The 23,742-nt window shown below is 40.0% G+C and overlaps 1 protein-coding gene across 1 annotated transcript in view; it reads right to left on the bottom strand.

The window, feature by feature from the left end:
* Positions 1 to 23,742, bottom strand: part of BEGAIN (brain enriched guanylate kinase associated) — a 165,946-nt gene that overhangs the window by 104,866 nt on the left and 37,338 nt on the right. The window contains exon 3 of the mRNA XM_075151084.1: positions 11,826 to 11,854. Coding sequence (XP_075007185.1) covers positions 11,826 to 11,854 — 29 coding nt within the window. The remainder of the gene's footprint in view (positions 1 to 11,825; positions 11,855 to 23,742) is intronic.

Here is a 23,742-nt window from a genome sequence, read left to right as displayed (position 1 = left end):
GAACCTTGACAGTGCTTCAGAGAGAATCCCAATGGCTGTGGCTGTAACCCATGTCTGTAGAGCAAGACTGTCAGATCCTTCAAAGCTTTAGACCTCAGTCCATGTTTTCAACTCAGTAATGACACTTTCATCACCTGCATTTCAAGCAGATGTACAATCTCTGACCTGTTATACTTCCTCTTTCCATTGCATAATTGCCCTTAATTTTGGCTATCAGGGCATAACTCTGCAAGCCAATGCCCTAATTTCTAGTGCTGAAGAAAATAGTCAGGGTAAGAATAGAAAATGCAACTAATAGCTTTCTGCAAAAAAGCTGCCACTAGTAAAGGGATAACAGTTTTTGTTGATTTTACTGATTCTGCTGTTAATAAGAATGCCTTCTGCTATTATGAAAGTTGTAGTTAACTAGTCTCCAGTTCAGTGGCTCATAGCAAAGGTATAAGGAAACAAGTTCTAAGTGGATTTGGAAAACCTTAAATAGTTTAGTAGCTTTGTGCCGTGAATCCATGCTGCAGGTGTATGCCAGCTATGGTTCCAATTAATGCAGACTTGTAGCAGGCAACACTCTAGATACGAGTGACAGGAGTATCATGCGAGTGCTTTGTTCTTCACATGAATGTAAACAAGTATAAATAACATTGCCTTTTAGATAAAAGAATATGTTGCTTTCTTGAGTCTCTTTCTGATTCCATGAATCTCTGCAAAACTGTAGTTAACTATTTTGAGCTTCTGTGTGGTCTGTGCAAACCAGTACGTAATGTAACTAATGTATGTATAATGAGGTAGATAACACTCAAAAAGGAGTTGTAGTTCTGGGAAAAATTGGAGTCCTCCAAGGATGCAGTAATGGATTCATTCAGTGACTTAGAATTCAGCATGCAACCATATCTATGCCTATTTATATCTTAAGATGCTTTCCTAATGTTGTGTATATAGAGATGATAAATAAGGAGATGGGATGGTCTACAAATCCAGGCTGGCAATTTAATCAGAACTGTCTGCTCTGCGTGCCATGATAATTAGTAGTTCAGTGCTGTAGGAACCTTAAGATGAAAATCCTCATAAACTTTATTTTTACTTCATGGAGATGAGAATGCAAAGCAACTGCAAAGCCACGGTAGAGAAGTCCAGTCCACACTGTATTACCAGCAAAGCATTCATTAGAATTTTATTATCAAAACTGTAACTGAAACCTTCCACATTCCTTGAATCCAAGTAACACGTAGCTGTTGTCGCTTATTTGCTACATGTTCCTAGGTTATAATAAAAGTTGCTTTCTGCAGTGGACCATGGGAGGGTTATCACTGCATTTAAAAAAAAAAAAATGCTTTTCGAGGAACACAAATGTTCTTCAAAGCAAAATATATTAAGCAAAACTGGCTAGATTAGCATTGTTTCTCTCAAATGGCTCCAAGTGCACTGTGTGCTAGACTTAATGGGACATTTCTCTGAGCTTTTTTCTTTTACATTTAGAGGATATTCAGTCCTGGTTTGTAAAGAAAACCCTCCAGAAGTTCACAGCATGTCAAACCCATCAGTTCTAGTAACTGAATCTACTGAGACTTTGTCAAATTAGAAAGCATAACACAGTTAAAGGAAAGCTCGTTGAAGCCTACAGTTACTGTAAGAATCTGCATCAGCAGCTTTGTCAAGGTGGAGGGAAAAAAAATATCCCTGTTGTCGGAAGTTACCTGTTATCTAGAACTTTTTGCATCATATGCAGTAGACAAGCCAGCTTTATTCCTCTAAACTGACATTTGTTAGCAGACTACCTCTTTAGTGCCATAATTTCACTTTTAATTTCTCAGAAAAAAAATTTTCATGACTTTTAGGTTGTGATTTCTCTTGTAGATTGAGAAGGAGGGAAGGGGGGCGGGGGGTGGGGTGGGTGGGTGGAAGTTGCTTTGTTACCAAACTGTATAGGTCAGCTAAATTTGGCCCAAAGAAACTCATGTCAGTCTTCTCTATCTATGACTCATTTCTTCCCTCTCCTGCCCATATGCTCTGTTGCCAGAGCTACCCTGTGAGTTATTAAAAGGGGTAATTAACCTTCCTCACGGAAAAGCTAAGACTCTTGAATTTGGTCCTTCCTTCACATGGGACTGGGGAGGATTGTGTATCTCCTAGAGCCTTCCTGCTCTTGGCTCCTCCAGTAGTGAAAGAGTTTCATAAAGAACATTTGATATAAAGCAAGACACAAACTGGCAGAATCTTGTGAAGAAATAAAACAGGATAAAAGAAACATGAAAACATGCTTCAGGAGACTCCACAGCTGAGAATGTCATTTTAGCTAGGGTTCCCCAGCACCTACCACAGCAGCTCCAGCTCCAGGGCAAGGGTACTGCTTTGCCTTCTACAATGGGAAAATGGAAGCAGAGTGAATGACGGGACTTTCTATCAGCCCTCTTTACCTGCGCCTCTCCCTCTGCCGCAAGCTTGCCAGATATCTATGAGCTCCAGAGCAAAGACTGGCATTGACTGGACTGTCCTAGACTGTATTTCAATCCTAGACTACGTGTGGGCTGAAAATCTACTCAGAAGCCCGCCTCTCATGCCCATTGCACTTGGTGGCATTGGTACAGTAAGGACAGAGATAAGCCAGGAAGATTTTGCTCTTCCTAAAGGCTTGTGAAGGATCAGAAATGAAGTGGAACTGCTAAGGCTCAGATTTGGCAGGGTCATGCTGCTGACACGGGTTGAGAAACCAGGTGCTTCCCCATGTAGCTCTGCCTGGCATTGTGTCTGCAAGGCTGCAAGAAGATGGCAGAGTGGGTACTAGGGCCAGCTGCTGTACAGATTTGGACAAAAATAAGCCAGGCCAGTCATGCACCCCTTCTAGCAAGAGCCTGTCTATGAATTCAGCACTGGAAAGGTGTAGGATTGAAGGCCCATTTGGACTTCTGTAAAAACTTCTTACTCTGTTTTCTTGACTAGGACAATCAATTTTTCCTGTGTGTTGAGCTATCTGTTTCTTTCTAAGTAATTTACTTAAATATCATTGCTGCTCTATCTTTCACCACTCTATTTGCATTGCTTTGGGCTAGTTTGCTGGGTTTCTCATTTTTATCCAGCCTTCAGAGTATTTGACTCACTTGATTTTTCACTCTAATTGTTAGTCTTTCATCAATATAAATCAGAATGTAAATACAAATAAAAGCATCACTGCTATTCACAAGCTGAGAGTCAAAACTAAGCATACATTTTGAATTCAACTTTTGAATTTATTTTGTATTCAAATAGAACTGTTTCAGTGCTATAGATTGTTTGTATGCAGACGAAAAATCTTTATTTCCCTATAGAAAGCAGCACTTTCCCCATCATGAAGGATGTGCCTCTGTTTGTGTATGTACTTTGTTACTAGTTCCCCACTGAGCTGTTAAGAATATCAGGTAGAGCTGCAAAACCTTTATTTTTGAGCCACTCAGGGATCTGCATTAACTCTTGGAATATATTTGGTATGTGTTGGTCTGGACTGTTTCTGATTCACTCCCTGGAAATATTACTTCCTTGTTACAGGATAGAGATAGGATTCATACCAAAAGGAAATAATATCTCAAAGGGCAAGTGACCCAGCAGTTACAAACTCAGTTAAATATGCGTGTGCAAAGTCATTTACCATGCATTTAGTGCTACTTAAATGTCATTTCAAGCACCTACATCTGTAGGACTTTGGCAGTAAGACCAATTATACAGGTATATAGACAATTTCTATCTGTAGACTACTCTGTACAGGCAAAGCATTGAAAACTATGTTAATTTGTGCAGTACCTTGGTTAAGCAACATCCCTGAGTTAAATGGCAGCAAAAAGATTTAACACTTCTTAAACAGAAATACACAGAAAAGAGGAGTGCTGATTGCTTATCTCTTCAAATTGCCTACTGCCAGAATGAGCTCTTGAGGGATGGTGAGGGACAAGATTAAGTTGCTATTCATTGCTGGGAACTCCAGTATAGCTCTTGGAAAGCCTTAAAAATAGAGCAGATCCTTAAGCTGATCCTCTTGTCAAAATGACAGTTAAAGCTAACAGAAACATAAAATGAGCTCATTTGTTTGACCTGATTTGTACGGAATTTTCAAAGTTAAGGCCCTTTGCTCTGACGTGGATATGAAACTTGGTCTTGTTGAACAGAGGGCAGCAATTTGGAGCTGTTGAGTCATGAGAGCTTCTTGTGAACATGAGGGTCTTTGTAGCACAGCAGGGACTCCCTGAAGAGCTCGGTGGCTTCCACAAAAAGTTTGAAGCTCCTCTTTCCTTCTAGGACACCTTCCTCCTCTTTCTCCTTCTTCTTTTAAAGATGGGCAAAATCAAGATGAGGTGGTCAAAATTTGCATTTTGCTCTGAGTAGCTGAAATGGCATTTGTGTAGTCATGATGTCCTAATATGTCATGTAAGTCAGTCAACTACTGCGTTGTGGCCTCTATGCCAGGATATTCCTCTCAGATACCATTTGCCCTCCTAGATGCAAGTCTGCTGCATGAGATGTGTGTATGTTCTCTCGCACACGGCTTCTCAGTTATGGTTTTGCTGACATGGTGACCCTTGGGCAAGTTCAGGATGAAAGCTAGATTTACCAGTGCTTTTCAGAGCTTTGCAAATGCAAGTATGAAGAAAGTCATGCTCTAAGAGGCAATATAACTGCATGTGACATGGAGGCCCTTTTTATCCCAGTATAAACATTACTAGAAACGAAGCCATGAGCAGTGACTCTGTGCAGTGTTCAATGAGGTGGATCTTGTTACGCCTAAAAGAGTTGAATAACAAGAGTCGTGCAGTTCGCATGAGCAGTAGGATGGTCACACACGTGAGAGAAATCTAGCAAGGAGTTAGAGGCACTTATGATCCTGCTATCCCGTTCGAGGGCTCTGTAAATTATACAACCCTTATATTCATGAATTCCAAAAATCATGATTATAGCTCACTATCTACTGCCTATTTTTCAGCACATTGTACTTTATGCTAAGCTGGCTCTAGGTCATCACTGAAACATTAAGACAATTCAGCCCCTTTGATTTTTTTTTTTTTTAATGTGAAAAGCTTCATAGTTTTGATATATTTCAGATGCTTTTGACTTTTAAAGAACATTGAATCAAATGTGGTGATACAGAGTTTTTATTTGAATGCATTCTAAAGTCACTTGTGTGTAAATCAAGAACCGATTGGTAAATTAAATTGCCTAAGCCATGCCAGCAGCAGCGGAGCTGGCAATTACAAAAGCCTGTAATACCGTGTTACAGACAACTTGTCTTCTTCCTTTCATCAGTCTGTGCACTGTAGCAGCAGCAAGCATTCAAATTGTACTTGATTTTACCACAGAGCACACTGAAGTGTGGTTCACAAACTATACTGCCCTTGAACCGTCTGGGGTTTCCAGCTTGGAACCTCTTATACTTTTCAGCTTATAAGATTGTTTTGTTACTGCTGCAGTCACTGCCACTGTTTGCTTTGCAAGTCACTGCTTTCACTGTTCAGCACACGTCCCCCGACAGCTTTGGTCAGAGCGTTTACATAAACTGAAGTCTCGTTGCTGTTTGCAACATAAGGGATGCAGAGAGGATCCAATTTTCCCACCTTTGAATTTTCTGACCATCAAGCATCATTGCATCTTTGTGTGTGTGTGTGTGGGGATTCCAACAAAAACCCAACAAAAAAAAAGAAACCTCTTCTGGAGGCTCTACTCCTTGTGCTACAAAGTTTTTGAACTAATTACAAACTAAGAAATGGACTTTTCTTTTTTTTCTTTTCTTAATTATTTGTCAAAATGCCCCCTCCTTTTTTTCCTGAGCCGCTCATAGTATTGCTCAGTGATGCACTTTGCCTTGCAAGAAAGGGGTAGGCAGAGCATTACTTGTAAGCTTGGTATCACCTGGGTCCAGCCTCTTGCCCATGACTCACTGCAGCTCCTCGTTGATGGCATGGCTCATCTCCTCCTACCTACTTCCTTGGTCTCTTCAGATGTTTGCTCAGCTCCCACTTGTCCCTGCAGGCCACTTTACACCGCTATACCTGGTTTCATTCAACTTGAATCTATTCTGCCCTCTGTTCCTGTCATGTTTCTTGTTTGCTGAACACTTTTACTCCACTCAATATTTACCTAGAACTAAAAGATATTATAACACAACATTTATTACAGCAGGTGACTGGGGATGATTCCTTCCATACCAGCATCACTGCCTTTTAGATCATTCTTCTAAGCAGCAGCCAGCAGTTCAGGGCACAGGGCTGTAGGACAACACAACAGAAACCCCCCTGCCTCAGCTAAGTAGTGCTAATTTGACTGACTAGCATAGGTAACAGTAGTAGTGGAAATGAAGTGGGATGGACTTCAGTATAAGCTACACAAGCATACTGTGCCCCTGGTAGCATTAATAAAATTCTCAAAGGTGCTAATATAGGCAGATCAGCATGGCTCTGTGATCGGAACTCCAACCGATCCCAGTTCCAGGGCTATAGTTCCTCTCGGAGCTGTGAATATATCCTTGTGTGTACATTGCTCCCATCGCTATGGTTGACAACCACCAAACTTAAGGCTGAATGTAGTCTCTGGGGGGGAGAGAGGTGTAGTTTAGCTGTGCTGCGATCACAGCTTGGATGGCAGCGTGAACAAACCAGATGTGCTAAAAAAACACGCCTGGGAAATGAAAACATCTTGTAAAGCAGAGAAAAATGAAAACCTGCTTTACCTGTTTGAATATAAGTAGGCAACTCTCTTCCTTTTCTTCTTCCCTCTTTCAAAATGGACCCAACATTCACTTAGCTAGGTGACTTTTCTACCATAAAATCTAATGACCCCAAACTCATGGCCCTTTCACGCCAGCATTTCCCAATGTTTTATTTCTTCTGAGCTTGCCCTGTGCCATCTCTTTGCCTGTGCCCTCAGTTGGGGTTTCAAGTCCCAGCATCAGCTAGAGCCTGCAGACGCTGCTGAGCAGATGCTGGAGTTGCTGCTTGCACAGCCCTGCTGCTGTCCTGTGGCATTGTGCCTCTGTACAAGGCAGTGGCTCCCAGTACATCAGTTGTGGATATGAAGACAAGACCTAGGGTAAAGTAAACCATGCTTGTTTGTTAACTTTCTGAAAAAAATCCTCTCCTTGTGTTCAACTAACTATGGTAAAATTAATGTAGATATAGGCAGAGAGAAGGAACAAGGACAAGGTGGGGATGGCAGGAAATTGCAGTGTGTTCATCAGCATATGAAGACAGCTAAATTTATACCAAGTGCAAGGAAGGCAGCATGATCTAGTGGGCATTTAGGAAGGTATTCATATTTTCACTAAACTACCGCAGAAGTATTTCCCTAGGACTGCACATGCCTCTGACGTTCCTTTTGAAGAGACTGATATTCCTTCCTTACCGCAGATGAACTCAAACATGCTTGAGAAAAGTCCAAGTCTGAAAATTCAAGAGACTTGGATCGAGCTGCTGACTTACTACCAGCTGTGTGTGCAAAACAAATCACTTCATTTTCATATGCTCTGAAACAAGGACTACAATGAAATGAAGATGTTGCCTCACAGGTTCCTTGATACATGGATCACTTTTATCAGAGATCCCTGGATAATTACTAAAGTGCCACTACTGATGCTACCAAAATAAAGTAATCCTCAGTTGGGGAATACCATGGTTACATTGCAAAGTAGAAAGTCAGCCTCCTTTACAGGCACTAATTATGTGAGCCTGGCAGTTGATGGTTGTGATGATGTGTCCTGTTTTATGTACTTTTAGATTCACAGTTCAGCCTATTGTGGATCTTGAAAGCTTAGAACTAAGAATATTGATTTATAGAGTTTCTGAATTGTCACTGAAATTTTAGGAGTGTATTTAAAAAAAAAAAAAAGCTTTTATTGAACAATATCTGTCACCTTAACTGGCATTTCCTGTGGAGTGAGCTACTCTTCAGTGTAAGAAACACTGAGAATCTGGTCAATATTTGTGTACAAAAATATATCTGGAGGTCTCTTATGCCAAACCTGACAACATTTTCACTTGAAAGGTTGAATGTTATAGCCTGTATTTCAAGCAGGATTAAATGGAAGCAAAGAAAAACCTACTGGGAGTTTGTACAGGAGTTGCAGTGGAACTGGTCTTTCTTTTGCAAATCTAGCCATGCTATGGATTCAATCTGACTTAAAGGAGCAGTTTCCAAAGTATTCGCAACTTTGTGTGCCAGCCACCACAGATCTGCAAGGCCTCAGACTTGGAAGGGATGTGCTTCTCTTGAATATACACACCAAAGCTAGCACACTGCTAAGAGTCAAAATAAGATAGTGTAGGTATATTTGAAATTTACTTTACTTAACTAAGATTTTTCAGTCCTTGTTTATAGCCATGAAAAAGAACTAGATCCAAAGAACTGTATTTAAAAGGTTGTAGTCAGAAGTAATTAATGTTTAAAGTGACTGTATAACCATACACAGCCAACCTACATAAGTGCAGATCCTCAAGAGGTTTGTGATTAGTAGTTAGCCTTACTTCTGCCTAATATATTGGTACCTTGAGATGTTATAAACACTATGTACTGCTAAGAATTGTTCACAGTGTGAAGACTTCATTGCAGTAACTGATTTTTCTAGTCGAAGTTTTAGCACAAAATAGCATGTTTCCACTTCTAGAGGAAGTTGTCCCTGTGTCCGGCTAAATACTGATAGCCTCTCACCTCTGCTTCCTACTGCTCCTTCCACCTGGAATGCTATCACAGCGAGCCCCTGCTGAAAGGGACAGGATGCGACATTGCAGGTCACAGTGGCTCCTTGGTCTGCAGGGGAATTACTACTGCATTACGTGAGATGAATTGCATCTTTCCAGCTAGATTCCGAGTGAAGGAATTAATACCAAGAGATGTATTTGTTTGCTGTACCATTGCTTGTGCTGCCCTGGCTCAGTGAATTTGGGGCTGAATAAAGCATGCGTCATCAGTGGATCAATTCTGCAGGCTCCTGCATTTGCCCCTCTGTCTGAATGGGCCTGGCCACCCCAGTCCTTGAGGGTGCCCCAGATGCACTGGGCTGGAGAATGTGCAAAGCTCACTCAAAGATTTCCAGAGCTGCCTTTTTAAAATGTTTGGCCCTGTGGACTCCCAAGAACTGTCAGTGTGGAGCAGCTCCTCTGAAAAGTGTGATTATCTGCACCTGTTCTTTATATTTAAAAGACTTTCTTATCTTTAAGTGCACTGTGGAATGCATATCTGGATTTCTCTAACCCTGAGGGTTTTCAACCTGGCTTCGTAGGTTGTCCTGTGGGTATACACCTTGCTCTGCTTCTCCTGTTTCTCCAACAAGGCTTTGGTTTGTTTCCTTTTTGCTAATTCCAGACCCCCTTCTCCTTCCTCTTTTGCAGGAGCCTCGTACCCTCTGTGCACCCTGGCTCCACAACTGGCATGGGCTCACCCTCTAGTCCTTGGGCCAGCTCCCTCCCAGCTGATATGGGATGGTACATCCTCAGCTGGCTGCAAAAGGAGACTGGGGAAGGAACTGGGCCCAGGGGCAGGGCATACTCAAGAATCATGTGGGAATGGCTTCTCCTGTGATGTTACATTGGTTTCTACACATAACAAAGATTACCTCTTTCCTCCTGGCCTGCCCTTTTCCCTCTTGTTCCTTTCTTCCTTCACCTGGCTTCAGGCTATCTGTCTTCATGGCCTCTCTGAAGCCACTGTGCTTAAAAGACAAGGTAATCTGTTTTTTACCAGGGTGTCAGACTTGGATAGGTTTAGGAAAAATCTAATTCTCTCAGGTCTGCGGGTTCACCACGTATTTAAAATAATGACTTCAGAATCGATTACTGTTTCCTTAAACTGCTGAGGGTTCTGTCAGTTTGCATCCAAGATGATGACTATTGACAGGGAACGTGGAAAAGTTTGGGATGGAGCAGCGCAGTTTCTGTGCCGGGTCCTGCCGGAGCTCCCCCAGCCTGGCTTGCTGCTCCGCGCGGGAGTTCAGGGAGCCCTTGGCTGGCCTTGCACTGGCTTGGGTGATGGGGACAAACATGGCTTCCCCATCAGAAGCAACTTTCACACACAAGAATTGTAAACAGAAAATTTCATTAATAAACTCCTGAGACAGCCTGACCCTTCTCTTGTTGAAGTTAATAGCTAAACTCCCACTTCCTTCAGCGGCGCAGTATGGGCTTTTCATCTATACAGTGCTCAAGGAGTACTGAGGTAAGGACTGTTGCATGCCTGACAGCTGCAAAACTGGGGAGCTAGGAAAATGGAGCTTTATGGTTATTTACTCTTCTCATAGCAAATTCTTTCTTTTTCAATACATTCCTGAGCTCATTCTCCCGGGCTCTGCAGCCCGTTATTGCAAATGTGGCAAGAGCCTGTCTACTAAAAGCAGAGGCCAAGGCATGCTCAGGAAAGTATAACAAGTATTGTCCTGTGTTTGTGCACACATGCTTATCAAGCAAACATGTAAATATATATTTGCTTGCATCCTCTAAGAGAGTAATTCATTATATGAGTGTGCATATACCATAGGTGATCTTGTTTGGAATTTTTAGTGAATGCAGGACCACATACCAGGTGCTTTCTCAGTTGTTACTCAGGAAAAACTCACAGCTTTAACATTATAGTGCTATATACATGCAAAACCGTAATACCTTGCACAGGGTTTTTCTTTCAGCTCAAAAGTTACACTACTTTGTCATGAGACAGTACAAAAAATGTACAACTAAAGCCTTTATAAATTATATTAGAAACTTTTGGACATGCATCTTCAAGTCCACTGTAAGAGACTTAACCTCCTCCTTCTTCTCAAATAAAAACCAGGATTTTGTTTCCAGCCCAGTATTCATTAAACACTCAGTCAAATCTCTGTTCTTTCACATTTGCCACTTCTTCCCCAGTTATTTCCAGAATTTTAGAACTTTCCTGCATTTCTAATAACTCAAGATAGCCATTCCAAACTTAAGGAATCTAAAAAGTTGTGCTTGGACAATAGTTGTCGCTAACCAAACTGAGTCACCAGGTTCAGAGAAGGAATTTGGGCTTGTCCAATAAAACCAAATAAAAGCATGGCCAGTGTTTTGGTTTATTAAAATAAGATCCATAAAGTATTTAAAGGGTAGTAAAAAGTTCAGCTTTTACGTGTCACTTTGATAATACCTGGGGATTTTATTAATAGACAGGAATTAATTTTTTTTAAATGGTTTTTTTTTTTGAAAGGGCTAGAATGCTTTCTTCTTTCTTTTTCTTTCTTAACAACATACACAAAAGCAATATCCCCCAAAGCAGACTTGCACTTGGACATGAGATGGAAAACTTATGTTTATAAAAGCCATCTCCTTTTGCTTAAAGCGGAGTGATGTGCTGAGAAACTGGTACAGTATGACAACATTTTAAACACAGAGGAGACAAGATTTATCTGGCTGGTATACAATATAAAACAAAAATCGAACACCAATGTTACAGCATTATATTGAAACAAACCACAGTAATTAGATGCTTTGAAGTCAAGCCTATATTTTCTTCAGCTTTTTCATGAATTATTGATCCACTTTCCTCATTAAATGGAATGGCAGGCTCTTGCAGTAAATGGACAAGTGACTACAACATTTATATAATCAAATATCCTCTGCATCTGGCAATAAAATATGTTTCTGTGTAAAACACTCTTTCTGAATTGGCATTCCTGCAAAACAGATTTACAAGAATAACCACACTCCTTTTCTTTTGTCTCTAAAACACAGCTTCCCTTGCATCATCATGCAATCCAGTATTTTACACTGATTGTATTAAGCAAAATATTTTCCAAGAGCCCGTATCGTCCATTGTGCAACAGAACATTTCTTCTCTATAATGAGATGTAAATAAACTGTCTCACTTACCTTATTTTCTCCATCTCTGCCGCAGAGGCCTACAAGAAATCAAATAATAGGAGCAAGTGAATGAAAGAAAACATTCACTCTGCAGATTTATGCATAGTTAAAGCTTTCCAAATGGTTTTCGACAAGTGTCTACAAAGCGACGGTAAGCGAACCCCACATCTGCATTAGCCGAAAATAACATTGACAGATGAACTGGGGAATAACGCAGCACGCTGCAGGAGCACTGTATACCCACGAGCCATGGGCAACAGAATGACTCAGTTGTAGCGCTGAGGCAGAAAATGGGGAGGGAAAAAAAAAAAGCAAGCAGCAGCAAGTAACAGGTTACTGTGCCTCCTGGGTTTCAGAGGAAAAGTTGAAATGCGGTGCTACCCTCTGCGCGGTGGGCATGGCAGCACTGCTCTGCTGGCTGGGAAATGACAGTGACTTCATCACACGTGAATTTTGAGTTCAATTCATCATCTTTCACAGAGCCCGACAGATGGAAGGGACACAAGCTTGCCTCCTTAGTGGGAGTTTCGAGTAATCAAATTACTTTCCTCAAGAAATACACTATCTTGACAATTAGCATCTCAATACATGGAGGCTTTTCGTTAACCCTTTCACTGCTGCTTACCCGGGCTGTAGCTTACAACTCCAGTAACTCCTCAGGTCCCTCTGCCTGCCGCTGCAGCCAGGCTCCCATTAACCCTTTGACAGCGGCTCGGCACTCCTGTACCCCTGAATCTTTACATCCCGGCAGAGCCGTAGGTGGTCATTTCATTAATCTGTCTGGTTTCTTTTTACCGTACAAATGCTGTAAATCCCTACTTATCTATAGCACGAAGACTGATTAATCTCTCTCACACTACTTATATAAAAGCATAGTTTTGTTAACCTTTTGGTTTCTTTTCCATCATTATCTTGCGTAGATCCTTAATAGCTGCTTCCATTTCATTTTATCACACCACTGGCACAGAATCTCATCAATCCTCCTGGTCCCACTTTATTGTAACTAAGGAATGAGCACTCGGAGCAATCCTGCAATCTCTAGAGCCAGATAAATCCCAGCATCACAGAATCTCTTATTTATACTGAAGGCATTGACCATTAATCATGAACACTTTAAACCTTATTGATTAATGGCTAACAATCATATGTGAGTATAAAATAAATTAAAGATTAAAAATAGGGAAATGTAAATTTAATCAGTTAACCAGCAGGAAATTTGTCAAACTGCCTAATAAAACGTCCGAAATGACAAATTGTTGGTTCTTCACTGGGTCACTCATCTTCCTTCTCATTTACTTTTGATTTGCCCATTAGGTAAGTTGTCAGTCAGGCTAGTGTTTGCATGATAATTTCTGATGACATACATTAAGGATTTTAGGCATTCACCATAACTTGGTACACAAGAAGCCAGCTGCAGGAAAAGCCCTTCTCAGCTTCCCAGTAATGGATGTAATACACACCTTATGTCGTCCCTGTATGTCTGTTGGAAGCACGGGGTTGCCCATGATAAATCCCAGACTTAAAGATTAAAAATCTAAGCTAGGGACCCATAATTGCTTTCTCTATTTTATATCTACCCATTGAATCCATGCATATTCTGTAGTATGCAGGAAATACTTCAGACATTGCTGACTAGAAAACGAACCACAGGGGCTTTCTCCCTGGGCATGAGAAGCTACTGGCAGCCCCATGGGCTTGCCAGTTTGGTTTTCTGGAAATGAACTCTCAAAAACTGCCCTAATCATCATGTTCCTGTCATTGCGGGGAGACTGGACATAGTTTTCTCCAGGGCCGCTCCCTATTGCTTTGCCTTGAACTGTGGGAGTCACCCATGAAGACAGAGTACTTTTAGACCATCTGATTTCAGTCCTATTATGGCAATATCTATAGACATAAGGGGAAGCTGCCTGGCCTTGCTTTTGCCTAGTGCTTTGAATATTGTGGTTACTCACGGGGTTGGGGTGGGGGTTGTTTTGTGTGATTAAAGCGCAAGATGGAGAAGAGGAGCTGTAGGCTGGCTTTCTGGCTATACTCATCTGTGAATGCAGGTGAGTCATTGGCTGCCAATCCCGACAGGAAATTAGTGGGGAAAAAAAGCACAGCAAATGCCTGACACCAAAACAAACCAGAAAACTAAACCAAGCCAGAATTACTTCCATATGAACTATTCACCTTCTTTTTTTTTTTTTTTTTTTTTTATGGTAGGGCTTTTTTTTAATCTCCTCACGGTAAAAGCTGTTTGTTTCGTGTAACATGGCCAATTTTCCTTTGGACCATCGGGGATGTTCTCCTCTGCTTTCCCCTGACAGCCTGTGCAGGGAAGAGAGGTCTCCTCTCTGATGTGGGAGCAATGGGTTCAGCTCAATCTTCCTCAAGGAGGATGCTCTGACCCCGGTCAGAGCCCTTTCTGGGCTGTGGCACTACAACGTTCCGTTACTTCTTTTGATGGGAATCCACTTCTAGTAAACAAATAAAAGCAGATGAAAGGACTAGAGCCTGCATGATTTTCAGGCTAAAGTGTCAAATGAGCATACAGGAACTTGAGATGGTGAAAACAAAGATATCTGTAGAAATGTAGCTTTCAGCCCAAGCAGTTTATTTTTTCAGATAATTGTGTTCCTTGGGAAGGTCCTTTTTTCATCTTCCTTTTTCCTCTTTTTTTTTTCTTCTTCCTTTTCTTCTTCTTCTTCCTTTTTTATTTTTTTCTTAATTTCTTTTTTTCCCCAAAAAAGCCTTAGCAACTCAAAATTATTTTAAAAGTCTGTGGTTTTCTGAAACTGCATTGTTTTCACAAGGTGACATTTTTACTAAAGCAAAATTGCTGTTTCCTAGCCATATCCCTGCCATTGATATAGCTTGTGGAAGTTTAGAGGTTACATCATCCTCCCTCTGCTCTCTATGAAGGCTCCTATCTGAAATATCTTACTGAATTGATTTTAAAATATATTTTAAACAGCTCTGAATTGGCCACTTTTAGGACCAACCTTGTCCTGAAAGTCTTGTGGGACCTATTTCAAGCAGAAAGACTGAAATAAATGTTGATATAAGAATGTCCTTTATGGTACGTCATTCATAAGTTGCTGCTTGCCAGTGGGTTGATTCATTTCAAGTGCCTGATTCATTTCTTGATGCCTGAACTGAGCAGTGTGATTGAAGTTGTGTGATTTTTTTAAAAATAAAATATTTTTAATTAAGATCAATAATTACCTTTAATTAGAGAAATATCACATGTGATTTAAATACCTGGGGTTTTTTTAAACAATATCAATGCAGTGTGACTAAAGAATTTATTTAAACAGCCTAAAAATAACAATTTTTGCTTTTAACAAAAAGGTTGGCCTCAGTAATTCAATATCCGACATTTCCAGATACAGTATCTACTTAAAATACTGAGACCGGTTTGAAGATTTTCCTTTTTACAGAAGTACTTGGTGTGGCAACTTTGCCTGGAAGCACTGGAGTGCTGGTAGAAACTTGACTTGTTTCTAAGTATTTGAAGAAAGCAAGTGTAAAACAGAGCAACTGTCAAGACTCTCCTTTTCTGGAAGGGCTGCGCATTTAAAAGTCCATTTTGGAGCAGGTATTCAAAAGACAAATCAGTTTTCTTTTTTTTTTAAATCATCCCGCTTATTCTAGATTGCAAGTTGATATTCTTTGATATTCTTTGAGAACAAAGTCATTTGCTGGCTTGAATGAAAGTAGGGATGCTGTTAATGGAAACCCCAGGAAATTTTACTGTGGCTTTTTTTCCCTTTAGAATATGGTTACTGTTTTTCAGACAGCATCACAACCTCTGAGTTGTTTTCAAGTCAGCAGAGAGAATGAAAAATACTGTGGTCCCCTAATTTTTTATCTCCCCATGTTTGATTAATGAGTCAAAGAACCTCAAGACAATGTCAGAACATTCTTAGTCATTGACATACATAAAACTTAATATAGTGATCCAATTCTTTGGTTTTTTGTTATATGATTGGTGTCTATACTGTTGATTATTGAACCAAAACCTTTTTAAATAAAATAAGAAGTCATGCTGATAGTCTGTCTATCATTTTATTCAATTCACATAGTGACTGCATTGGTAAAGTACTGTGTTTATGTTTTATTTCCTTTATTGTATTATCACTTTCTAAAGGACAAGCAATCATCAGATTTCAGATCTTCCAGATGTCTAATGAAATTTCCTTCCCCTAAGATCTTGAGGTCAATTTTCATCCTTCTGCATCTTCCCAATGTATGTGTGAAAAAGGAGGAATACCCTGGAGGTGACATCTTTTTTTTTCCCCCTTATTATTTTTTGTTTTCTTGGAAAGAGATGTTTCATTTTAGAGGGAGGGACAGGACCTAGAGCCTGGCTCAGTGCTCACTGGTCTTCCCATTGAGTTCAGTGGACTTTGGATTGGCAGGTTGGTTAGTTGCTACCAAATGTATGAGAAAAGAAAGAGTAGCAGGAAGTTACTGCCGCTCATTTAGTCTGCCTGTTATTACTCTAACTTGTTTAGTATTGTTGAGTTGCTTTTATTTCTGTGGTGAGGAAAGCTGTAAATGAGAGTTCACTCACAACTAAAGTCATCTGGACTTCTGGCACATTTGTAAACTGCCACATGTTTTCAATCATAACTGTTTCACTTCAGCATTTCTTTTGTGTTCACAGTTGTACTAAAGTTTTATTGATAGGAATCACTGTGGCTGTTTTCCTTTTTTTTCCTATAGGGTACAAGAGTAAAAGATTTGATTTAATAAAATTTACAAACTACATAATTTGATAAGATCAATCTTTAATTAGACTCTTAATCAATTTTTAAAGATTTCTTTGTATAGGCTTTAAAGTACCACTCAAGTGATGCCTGAAGAAAGACTAAAATTTAATCTATAGAAACTTCAATAGAGCTGGAGGAAGTGTCCGGCTGCATTTGATTTGGTTTCATGTATTGAACGTATCTAATAGATGTTTACAAAAGAAGAAGCATTTTTCTGTAAAACTCTTGCCAGCAACTGTCATGGAAATACAAAGAAAATTGAGTCCAGTTCTCCACAGTTGCCACTGTAATAGATATTTTGTTCAGAAAGCACATCCTCCAAGCGTACCTCCACACCATGGGCCATAAAACACCTCGACTGTTCTCAGACCATCTGAAGACAGTTAATACATTAAAGATGAAGAGGCTTAACACTGAGGGAAGAAAGCAGAAGAGGTCAAGACTAACATCCTATATCCCTGCAATACTAAGGAACTTGTTGGGACCATCGGACATTTTTCCCCAGAAAGAGGAACATCACACATAGAAAGAATGGGAGGGTTTCATTAAGCTGTGGGGTTTTTGCATGTCTGGCCTGAGGAAAAGCATCTGTCAGCCAGTTTAGACATAAGTAACCGTGAGTAAGACATGCCAAATCTCTCAACACCACAAAGAGTAGAATTGCACCTTCCCAGCATTCCTTCCCTATCTGGGTCCAACTTCTGATGCTTCTTAGGGTGAAAGACGAAATCCTCCACAGCAAAATTAGGTGATAAATAGAAGCTCAGATGTTTGGGACTAACTGCGTACAACAAAGACATGACATAAATGGACCCAGCTCAGTAAAGAAATAGATAAATTGTCTTTTTAATTCTTAGAGCAAATGACTAAGTTCAACACCCAAGATTTTCACCTGAATGTGCATCTCCAGGACACCATTACTCTGTCACACAATGTCCATAAGGCTGCTGGGCTCCATCTTGAAAGAGTTACTTTTTTTTTTTTGCCTGTGTGTTCCTGAACACTACTAAACTGATTGAAATCAGAGGGTGATTCTAACCCTGTTAAATTTTGTATGACCAGTTTATCTCTGTCTGATCTTGTACCAATTTTATGTTTAGAGCTTATTACTCCCATCCTGTTTTTAAATTCCCATATACATTTATGAAGAGATGTCTTATTTGAGAGGGAAAACAAGACATGATTTGTTGACTGCTCTCAGAAGACTGTACTCCTTTCCCTCAGTCATTTTCGTATCCCTTCTCTGGATCTATTCCAAATTAACTTAAATCTGATTTGAAACTGGGTGATCAGAGCTGTATATCGTGTACAAAACACCTTGGCAGTACCTTGTATAATAATATGAATGCTCCAGTGACTCTAAAGAAAATATATCTGCAGTGCATCTTAGGCTTGGCTCAGATTTCCCATGGTTCTGTCACGTTGGAGGCTCATAGCTGTTTTACAGTCTAACAGTACACCTAGATCTCCATTTCTCTGCTGCCTCCAAATGACGAGCTCCAAAACCTGAAGTCTTTAGTGGATGGTATTGTGTTAAATTTCATCCTGTTTCCATTATTCTGCTTCTAAATAAAACAGTTTTTATACGAGCTTCCTAATTGTTGTCAATACCTCCAAACGCCTTTATAATTTAGGCAAACCTGTTTATTGACTCAAAGTCACTAACAAGTATTTGTAACCAGATGTGTCCACAAACTTCTTCCAAAGTTCCAATAACCTCTTCCCAACCCACCAGGCTTCCTTTTTAACATGTTACCTTTTCTTAAATACAATTTTAATTCAGATTAATGATCTTGAACTACTCTCCATTATATCAGTTTTAGACAGTAATTCTCAGCTGAGCACTTTATGAACTGCTTCATGCAAATCTAGATAGATCAGGACATGTTCCTTGAGTATGAAATCAGTTCTCTTAACAAAAAATTACTTTTTCTAAAACTGTTGTGTTTTATGCCACTTCTCTGCATCCTTGATTGTTCAGCTTCCTTGACCATGAAGCCTTTGCTCCACTTTATGTTACATTTTCTCTTTACCAGTTAGAATACTTCATGTGAACCCATGCACACAGTGAAAAGCTTTGCTTCTGAGTTTGCTGCTTCATGTGTCAATCAATCAGGATTTTGGGCTGGGGATTGCTACAGGATTCCTGATATCACCAAGGTAAATAGGCTCAGTTTGATCCTGCCTTAATTATGGTAGTTTCTGTTAAACCTTCCTTGTTCTCAATCAGATATCCTACGATTATTCTCATGTTCATTATCGTTCTTACTGAAAGATGAGGCAAAGTATCCCTTTAATAACTGGATCACGTCTAAGTTCTCCTGAAATTCTCTCTGACCTTCACCATACACTAGGTCTTCCTTCTTTGCGTTTTCTGACGGTATGGTTGAAGATCTTTTTAGCACTAGTCTTTTAAAAATCCTTAGCAAGGTCCAACCTCACTGAAATTTTGGCTGAAAGAGACTGGGGAATAACCACAACAGAAATAAGATAAAAAGAAATCTCGGGCATTTTTCTCACAATAGGCCTTTAAGTCCTCTGCGGCACATACTGCATGCGTGAACATGTATCAAATAACCACAAATTAAATTGAAACTGTAACCTACAGGCTCTCTTTTGCATGCTTGGGAAAACATAGCATTCTCAAGCTGTTTTATTTCCTAATATTTTAGGATCTTTGTTTTGCTTCCTTAGTTTCATTTTCACTCTGTAAAGTCTCAGAGCCAGATTCCCGACAGGGGTAAATTAGCAGAGCTCCAGTGAAGTCAAGCCTTGCTGATTTATACCACTAGAGGATCTGCTCTTAAATGGCTGTTTTGGTGAGTCAAGCTGATTTCTGTCATACCCAGTACTCTCAGCTAGCATGAAATGCCATAGTCCCTCTCAAAAAACAGTCCCAAAAGAACCCGCACCTCTTCTCTATGTCACTTGGCAAACCATCCAGTGAAACCTGAACAAAGACTATCGAAAACAGGAGGCTTCCTGCCTTAAAATGACAGCTAAGGCTCCACTTGAATTGTTCAGTACACTTTTTCTTAATCAGCTGATTTGAACCTCTGCATGTAATTAATGTGATGAAAGTGCTTATTTGTATTAAAATAGTCCTTGTAGCCATCAGCAGAGATGAGGATTTGTGGCGCTAGGAGCTGTACAAACTCCTCATACCAAGAGGAAAACCTTTCCCGGACAATCTGACCAGCTAAAATAGAGACAGATATATGCAGTATTTTTGTTTCCTTTATGATACAGAGACACAGCAGCACTTCTGTCTTGTGAGAATGGATTGATGAACTATGTTTTCTTACAGTTGTTTAGCATCATATGATGCCATAGAATTACAAAAAGTTAAAATAGTAAGGTGAAGCCACACTGCTTGTCCAACTGATCTTCTGTACACTTCACTTCCAGCTAGCCTGACTCCAGTGTGACCCCATCAGCTACAGTATAACTGTAAATATTGTAAGTAAGCGGAGATTGAGGAGCCAGAGGAAAATGCAATCTAATTGACTAACTAGAGTCTGTGTCTCTTAAACTAATACATGGCACTACTGACTGCACATTGCCAATATACTTATGTGGGTGTCTATATTACAGTCATTGGTAACTGTAATTACAGACATTACATTAAAGTATTTAGCCACAGCAGTTGCCATTTTAAAAGCTCCTGTTTGTCAATAGATAATATAAGCGGTATCTGAGAGACTCAGGAGTAACTGCAATATCCTGGAGCACTGACTCCTGACTTTTTAAGGGCAGCCATGTACTGAGTGGGAGCAAAGCCTGGGTCATCATGAGCCAGGGTGGCATATGAATTTAACATAGCTGATCCTGTGCATTTCTGTGTTTGCATCTTTATATATCTACATATGTCTCTACATACTGGAGATGTTTTGTTCATGAATGTTGGTGATGGGAAGTGGGAGAGAGAGATGAGAGGGGGAGCAGAACTGCAAAATTCCTACATCCTACACTTGTGGAGCTCTGTTTGTTACAAAACATGCATTTTCTGCTCTAACTACATCTACATCTATCTAGGTGATAGGAGTAATCACCTGTGGTCCTGTTAGACAAAGCTTCACCTTTTATTTTTCTTATTGTGGTCACTAGTTTTGTGCCCTGTTTTAGCACCCCTCCTAAAGGAAGGGTTCAGAGGAAGGCAACCAGAATGCTAAGAGAGATAAGAAAACTCTTCCTAGCAAAAACAAGACTGAAATGAGTAAACATCATTGTCTTCAAGCAGGGAAGACATAGCTGTAAAGAGAAAGAAAATCAACTATTTTCCACCTTCAGTGTGGATGGAATAGGAAATAATGGGTTCAAAGTGAAGCCAAAAGATTTAGGGAAAATGTTAGGGGGAATATTTTAATCACAGGGATAGTTATGTACCGAGAGGATTGTCCATAATAGCTGTGGGATGTCCCATAAAGTTTGGAAGGATTTACATGCCACTTTCCTGTCTTGGGGCGGGAGGACAGACTAGACACCTTTCATGGTCCTTTCTGACTCTTCCGACGATGACTGCTCCCCCACAAAGGACGGACAACATAAACCAGGGCAAACATTTCTTCCAACAAATGGAATTTGCTCTCTGCTTTACTGCCTTCAACATAAGTCAGTTCCTAAGACACCATTGCTTCCCTGGGACCCATGCGCTGGGGAGTTGTGCAAGTCTCCTAAAAATAAGACATTTGTGTTCATGCCTTTTGTCACTTATGAACTTGTCTGTGCACAGGGAAGAGTAAAATAAACAAGGTGCAGCAATATACCCAGACAATGTCACAGATATTTCCTTGAAAAGAAAGTCAAACTTCAAAGCTTTCAATTCTCCTGTCACAGAGCATTGGTGGAAAACAATATCTGTTTATTGATTCACCTTATTTTTTATCCTATTTCCAACCAACGTGTATGGGGCTATATCTATTTCTGGAACAACGGGTATTCCAATGAATAAAAAGCCATGACCTATGACAGATCATTTGGATTTGTGCCTGTAATTGTTTAAGAAGAGAACTTGACTTAAGCAATAAAAGAATGAGGCCAGAGAATAATATTAAGGAGATCTTTGATCTTCCTCCTTCAAACCAGTCTCTCTCTTCACCAAAGGAATAGGATCTTCCTAATAACATTATGGATGAGATAAAAAAAAATCTCCCCAAAAGCACAGCAGACTGGAAGGGAATTAAGATGTTACTTGAATCAAAGGAACTGGTTCTAGTCACCACTTTGGCGTACGCACCAGGAAAATCTAAGTATGGGGAAGAAAAGAGGAGACCATATTCCTAACAGTGTTGTTGGTTGATGCTGGTTTTCTTTTTACCACAAGACGCCAGTGCAAAACCTACTATGCACATTTGAGCCCTCAGATATATTGGGGTACATGCAAAATATGCATTTGTAAAACAGGCTTAAAAAGTTACATGCCTCAGTCCTTCACTGTTAAAGTTATAAAGTGTCTTCTGCTAACTACCTGGAGGTCAAGAGATGATGAGGGACCAATATATAATCATAATATATATCTATATAACATGTAGATATATTTATATGGATAATTCACCGAAAGCCTCAAGATGGTGAATATTTATTACCATCCAATTAATCCGTGAGATAAGATAGGGCTCAGCGAGGTACCTATTTGACAGAGAGCTTCAGTTCCTTAAGGGAGTTCCAAGGTCAGATGGTGATGTTAAAAGGTAGAAGAGACTTGAACCTTACTGTCCCAAGCCTTCAGCTAATTTGCAAACTACTTAATCTACCTCTTTCTTCACGTCTTTTTAGGTAAGGTATGAAAGTAAAAAAAGCCCCTTTTGCCTGCTCCTCTCTGCACTCCTGCATAAAAGCCAGCCAGATTCTCACTCCAATATTGTAAAGTAAAATTTTTCCTAAGCTGCAGTGATTTTGGTTTCTGCAAAGCCACAGTGTTACTGGTCTCTGTCAGCATCGCTGAGTCCAGTTGTGTCATTGCAATAATGTTAAGTATAAGGTGACTTCTATGCTGGACTTGGATGGTGTCTTAATTGCTACAGGGTCATAAGAGGTCTCTTCTTTTTATATTCACCATGTTGTGCATTAGCATTCTTCTCAGGGGTTCTTTTCCGCGAGTTTAAAGAAGTCTGTTTTTACTCCTACACAAAACGTGGAATTGTTAGGCTTTACTGTGGAGACATTAAATCAGACTCTGGAGATTCCTTTGTCGAAAAGGAAGCTGTATTGTTAAAATTACATCTGGCTTTTGCACGTGTCACATTTCACAGGAGCATTGAGCCTGTATTATCTAGCGGCTTTGCTTGCAGTCTTTCTTCACACAGTGCTATTTTTAGATTTTCATCCTGTTGGAATTCAATAGTCTAGTTGTCAAGGCAAGCAAGAGAAGATAGCTAAGGTTGAATTTGTCAATGATTCAGCCATGTTCGTTGTTACTATTACTATATAATCTTACCATAGCAGGGGACAAATACCCCATTCAGGACATATAATTGCATGGAACTGTTGAAATTGAAACATTGATTGAAATTATAAAGTGCTTAAATAAGTGTTTGAATCATTACAGAATAAGTAGAAGGTTATCAAAAGATTCTGGGGGAAGTTCTAGTTTTCCTGAAAGGAATGGCAGTCCCCCACACTTTGACTTCAGCTAGGATTTTGCCCTTTTTCGCTCTCCCCTGCCCCATATGTCCTCATGGGCACTTTCTTTCATATACCTTCACTGTCATATGGAGGAGAAAAGTTTGGCTGTGGTGTTAGATGAGGACAGTGAAGAATCAGATCAGAACATTATCCTATCCTGGTGCATGATAAGAAATGAGGGCATTTGCAGTTAAACAGAATCAGGGTCAAAATCCGTGAAAAGATTGACTCCAGTGGGCTACAGATTGGGGCTTAATATTGTGACATTACACTGAGCAACTCAAAAGCGATGAATGAGAAAATAGACAATTCTTCATAGGTGAATACCTTTGTAATGTATACCTCTTTAAACAGTACTAAAGACAATGGTCCAGCAAAGCACAAAACCCATATGCAGTTCTGATCACAAGTGTTATTTCACTGAAAATAGTGTGCTCTTGTGCTTAGCACAGCTCCTGGGTCATAAAGAACACAGAATTTTAAAGATCACCAAATTAGAGTCCTCAGTGATTTCCGAGATTCTTACTGTGCCCTCTCAGACACTG

This window comes from Calonectris borealis, chromosome 5 (assembly GCF_964195595.1).
Source record: "Calonectris borealis chromosome 5, bCalBor7.hap1.2, whole genome shotgun sequence".
In the NCBI taxonomy this organism is placed as follows: Eukaryota; Metazoa; Chordata; class Aves; order Procellariiformes; family Procellariidae; genus Calonectris; species Calonectris borealis.
This window is presented reverse-complemented; position numbering and strand designations above follow the sequence as displayed.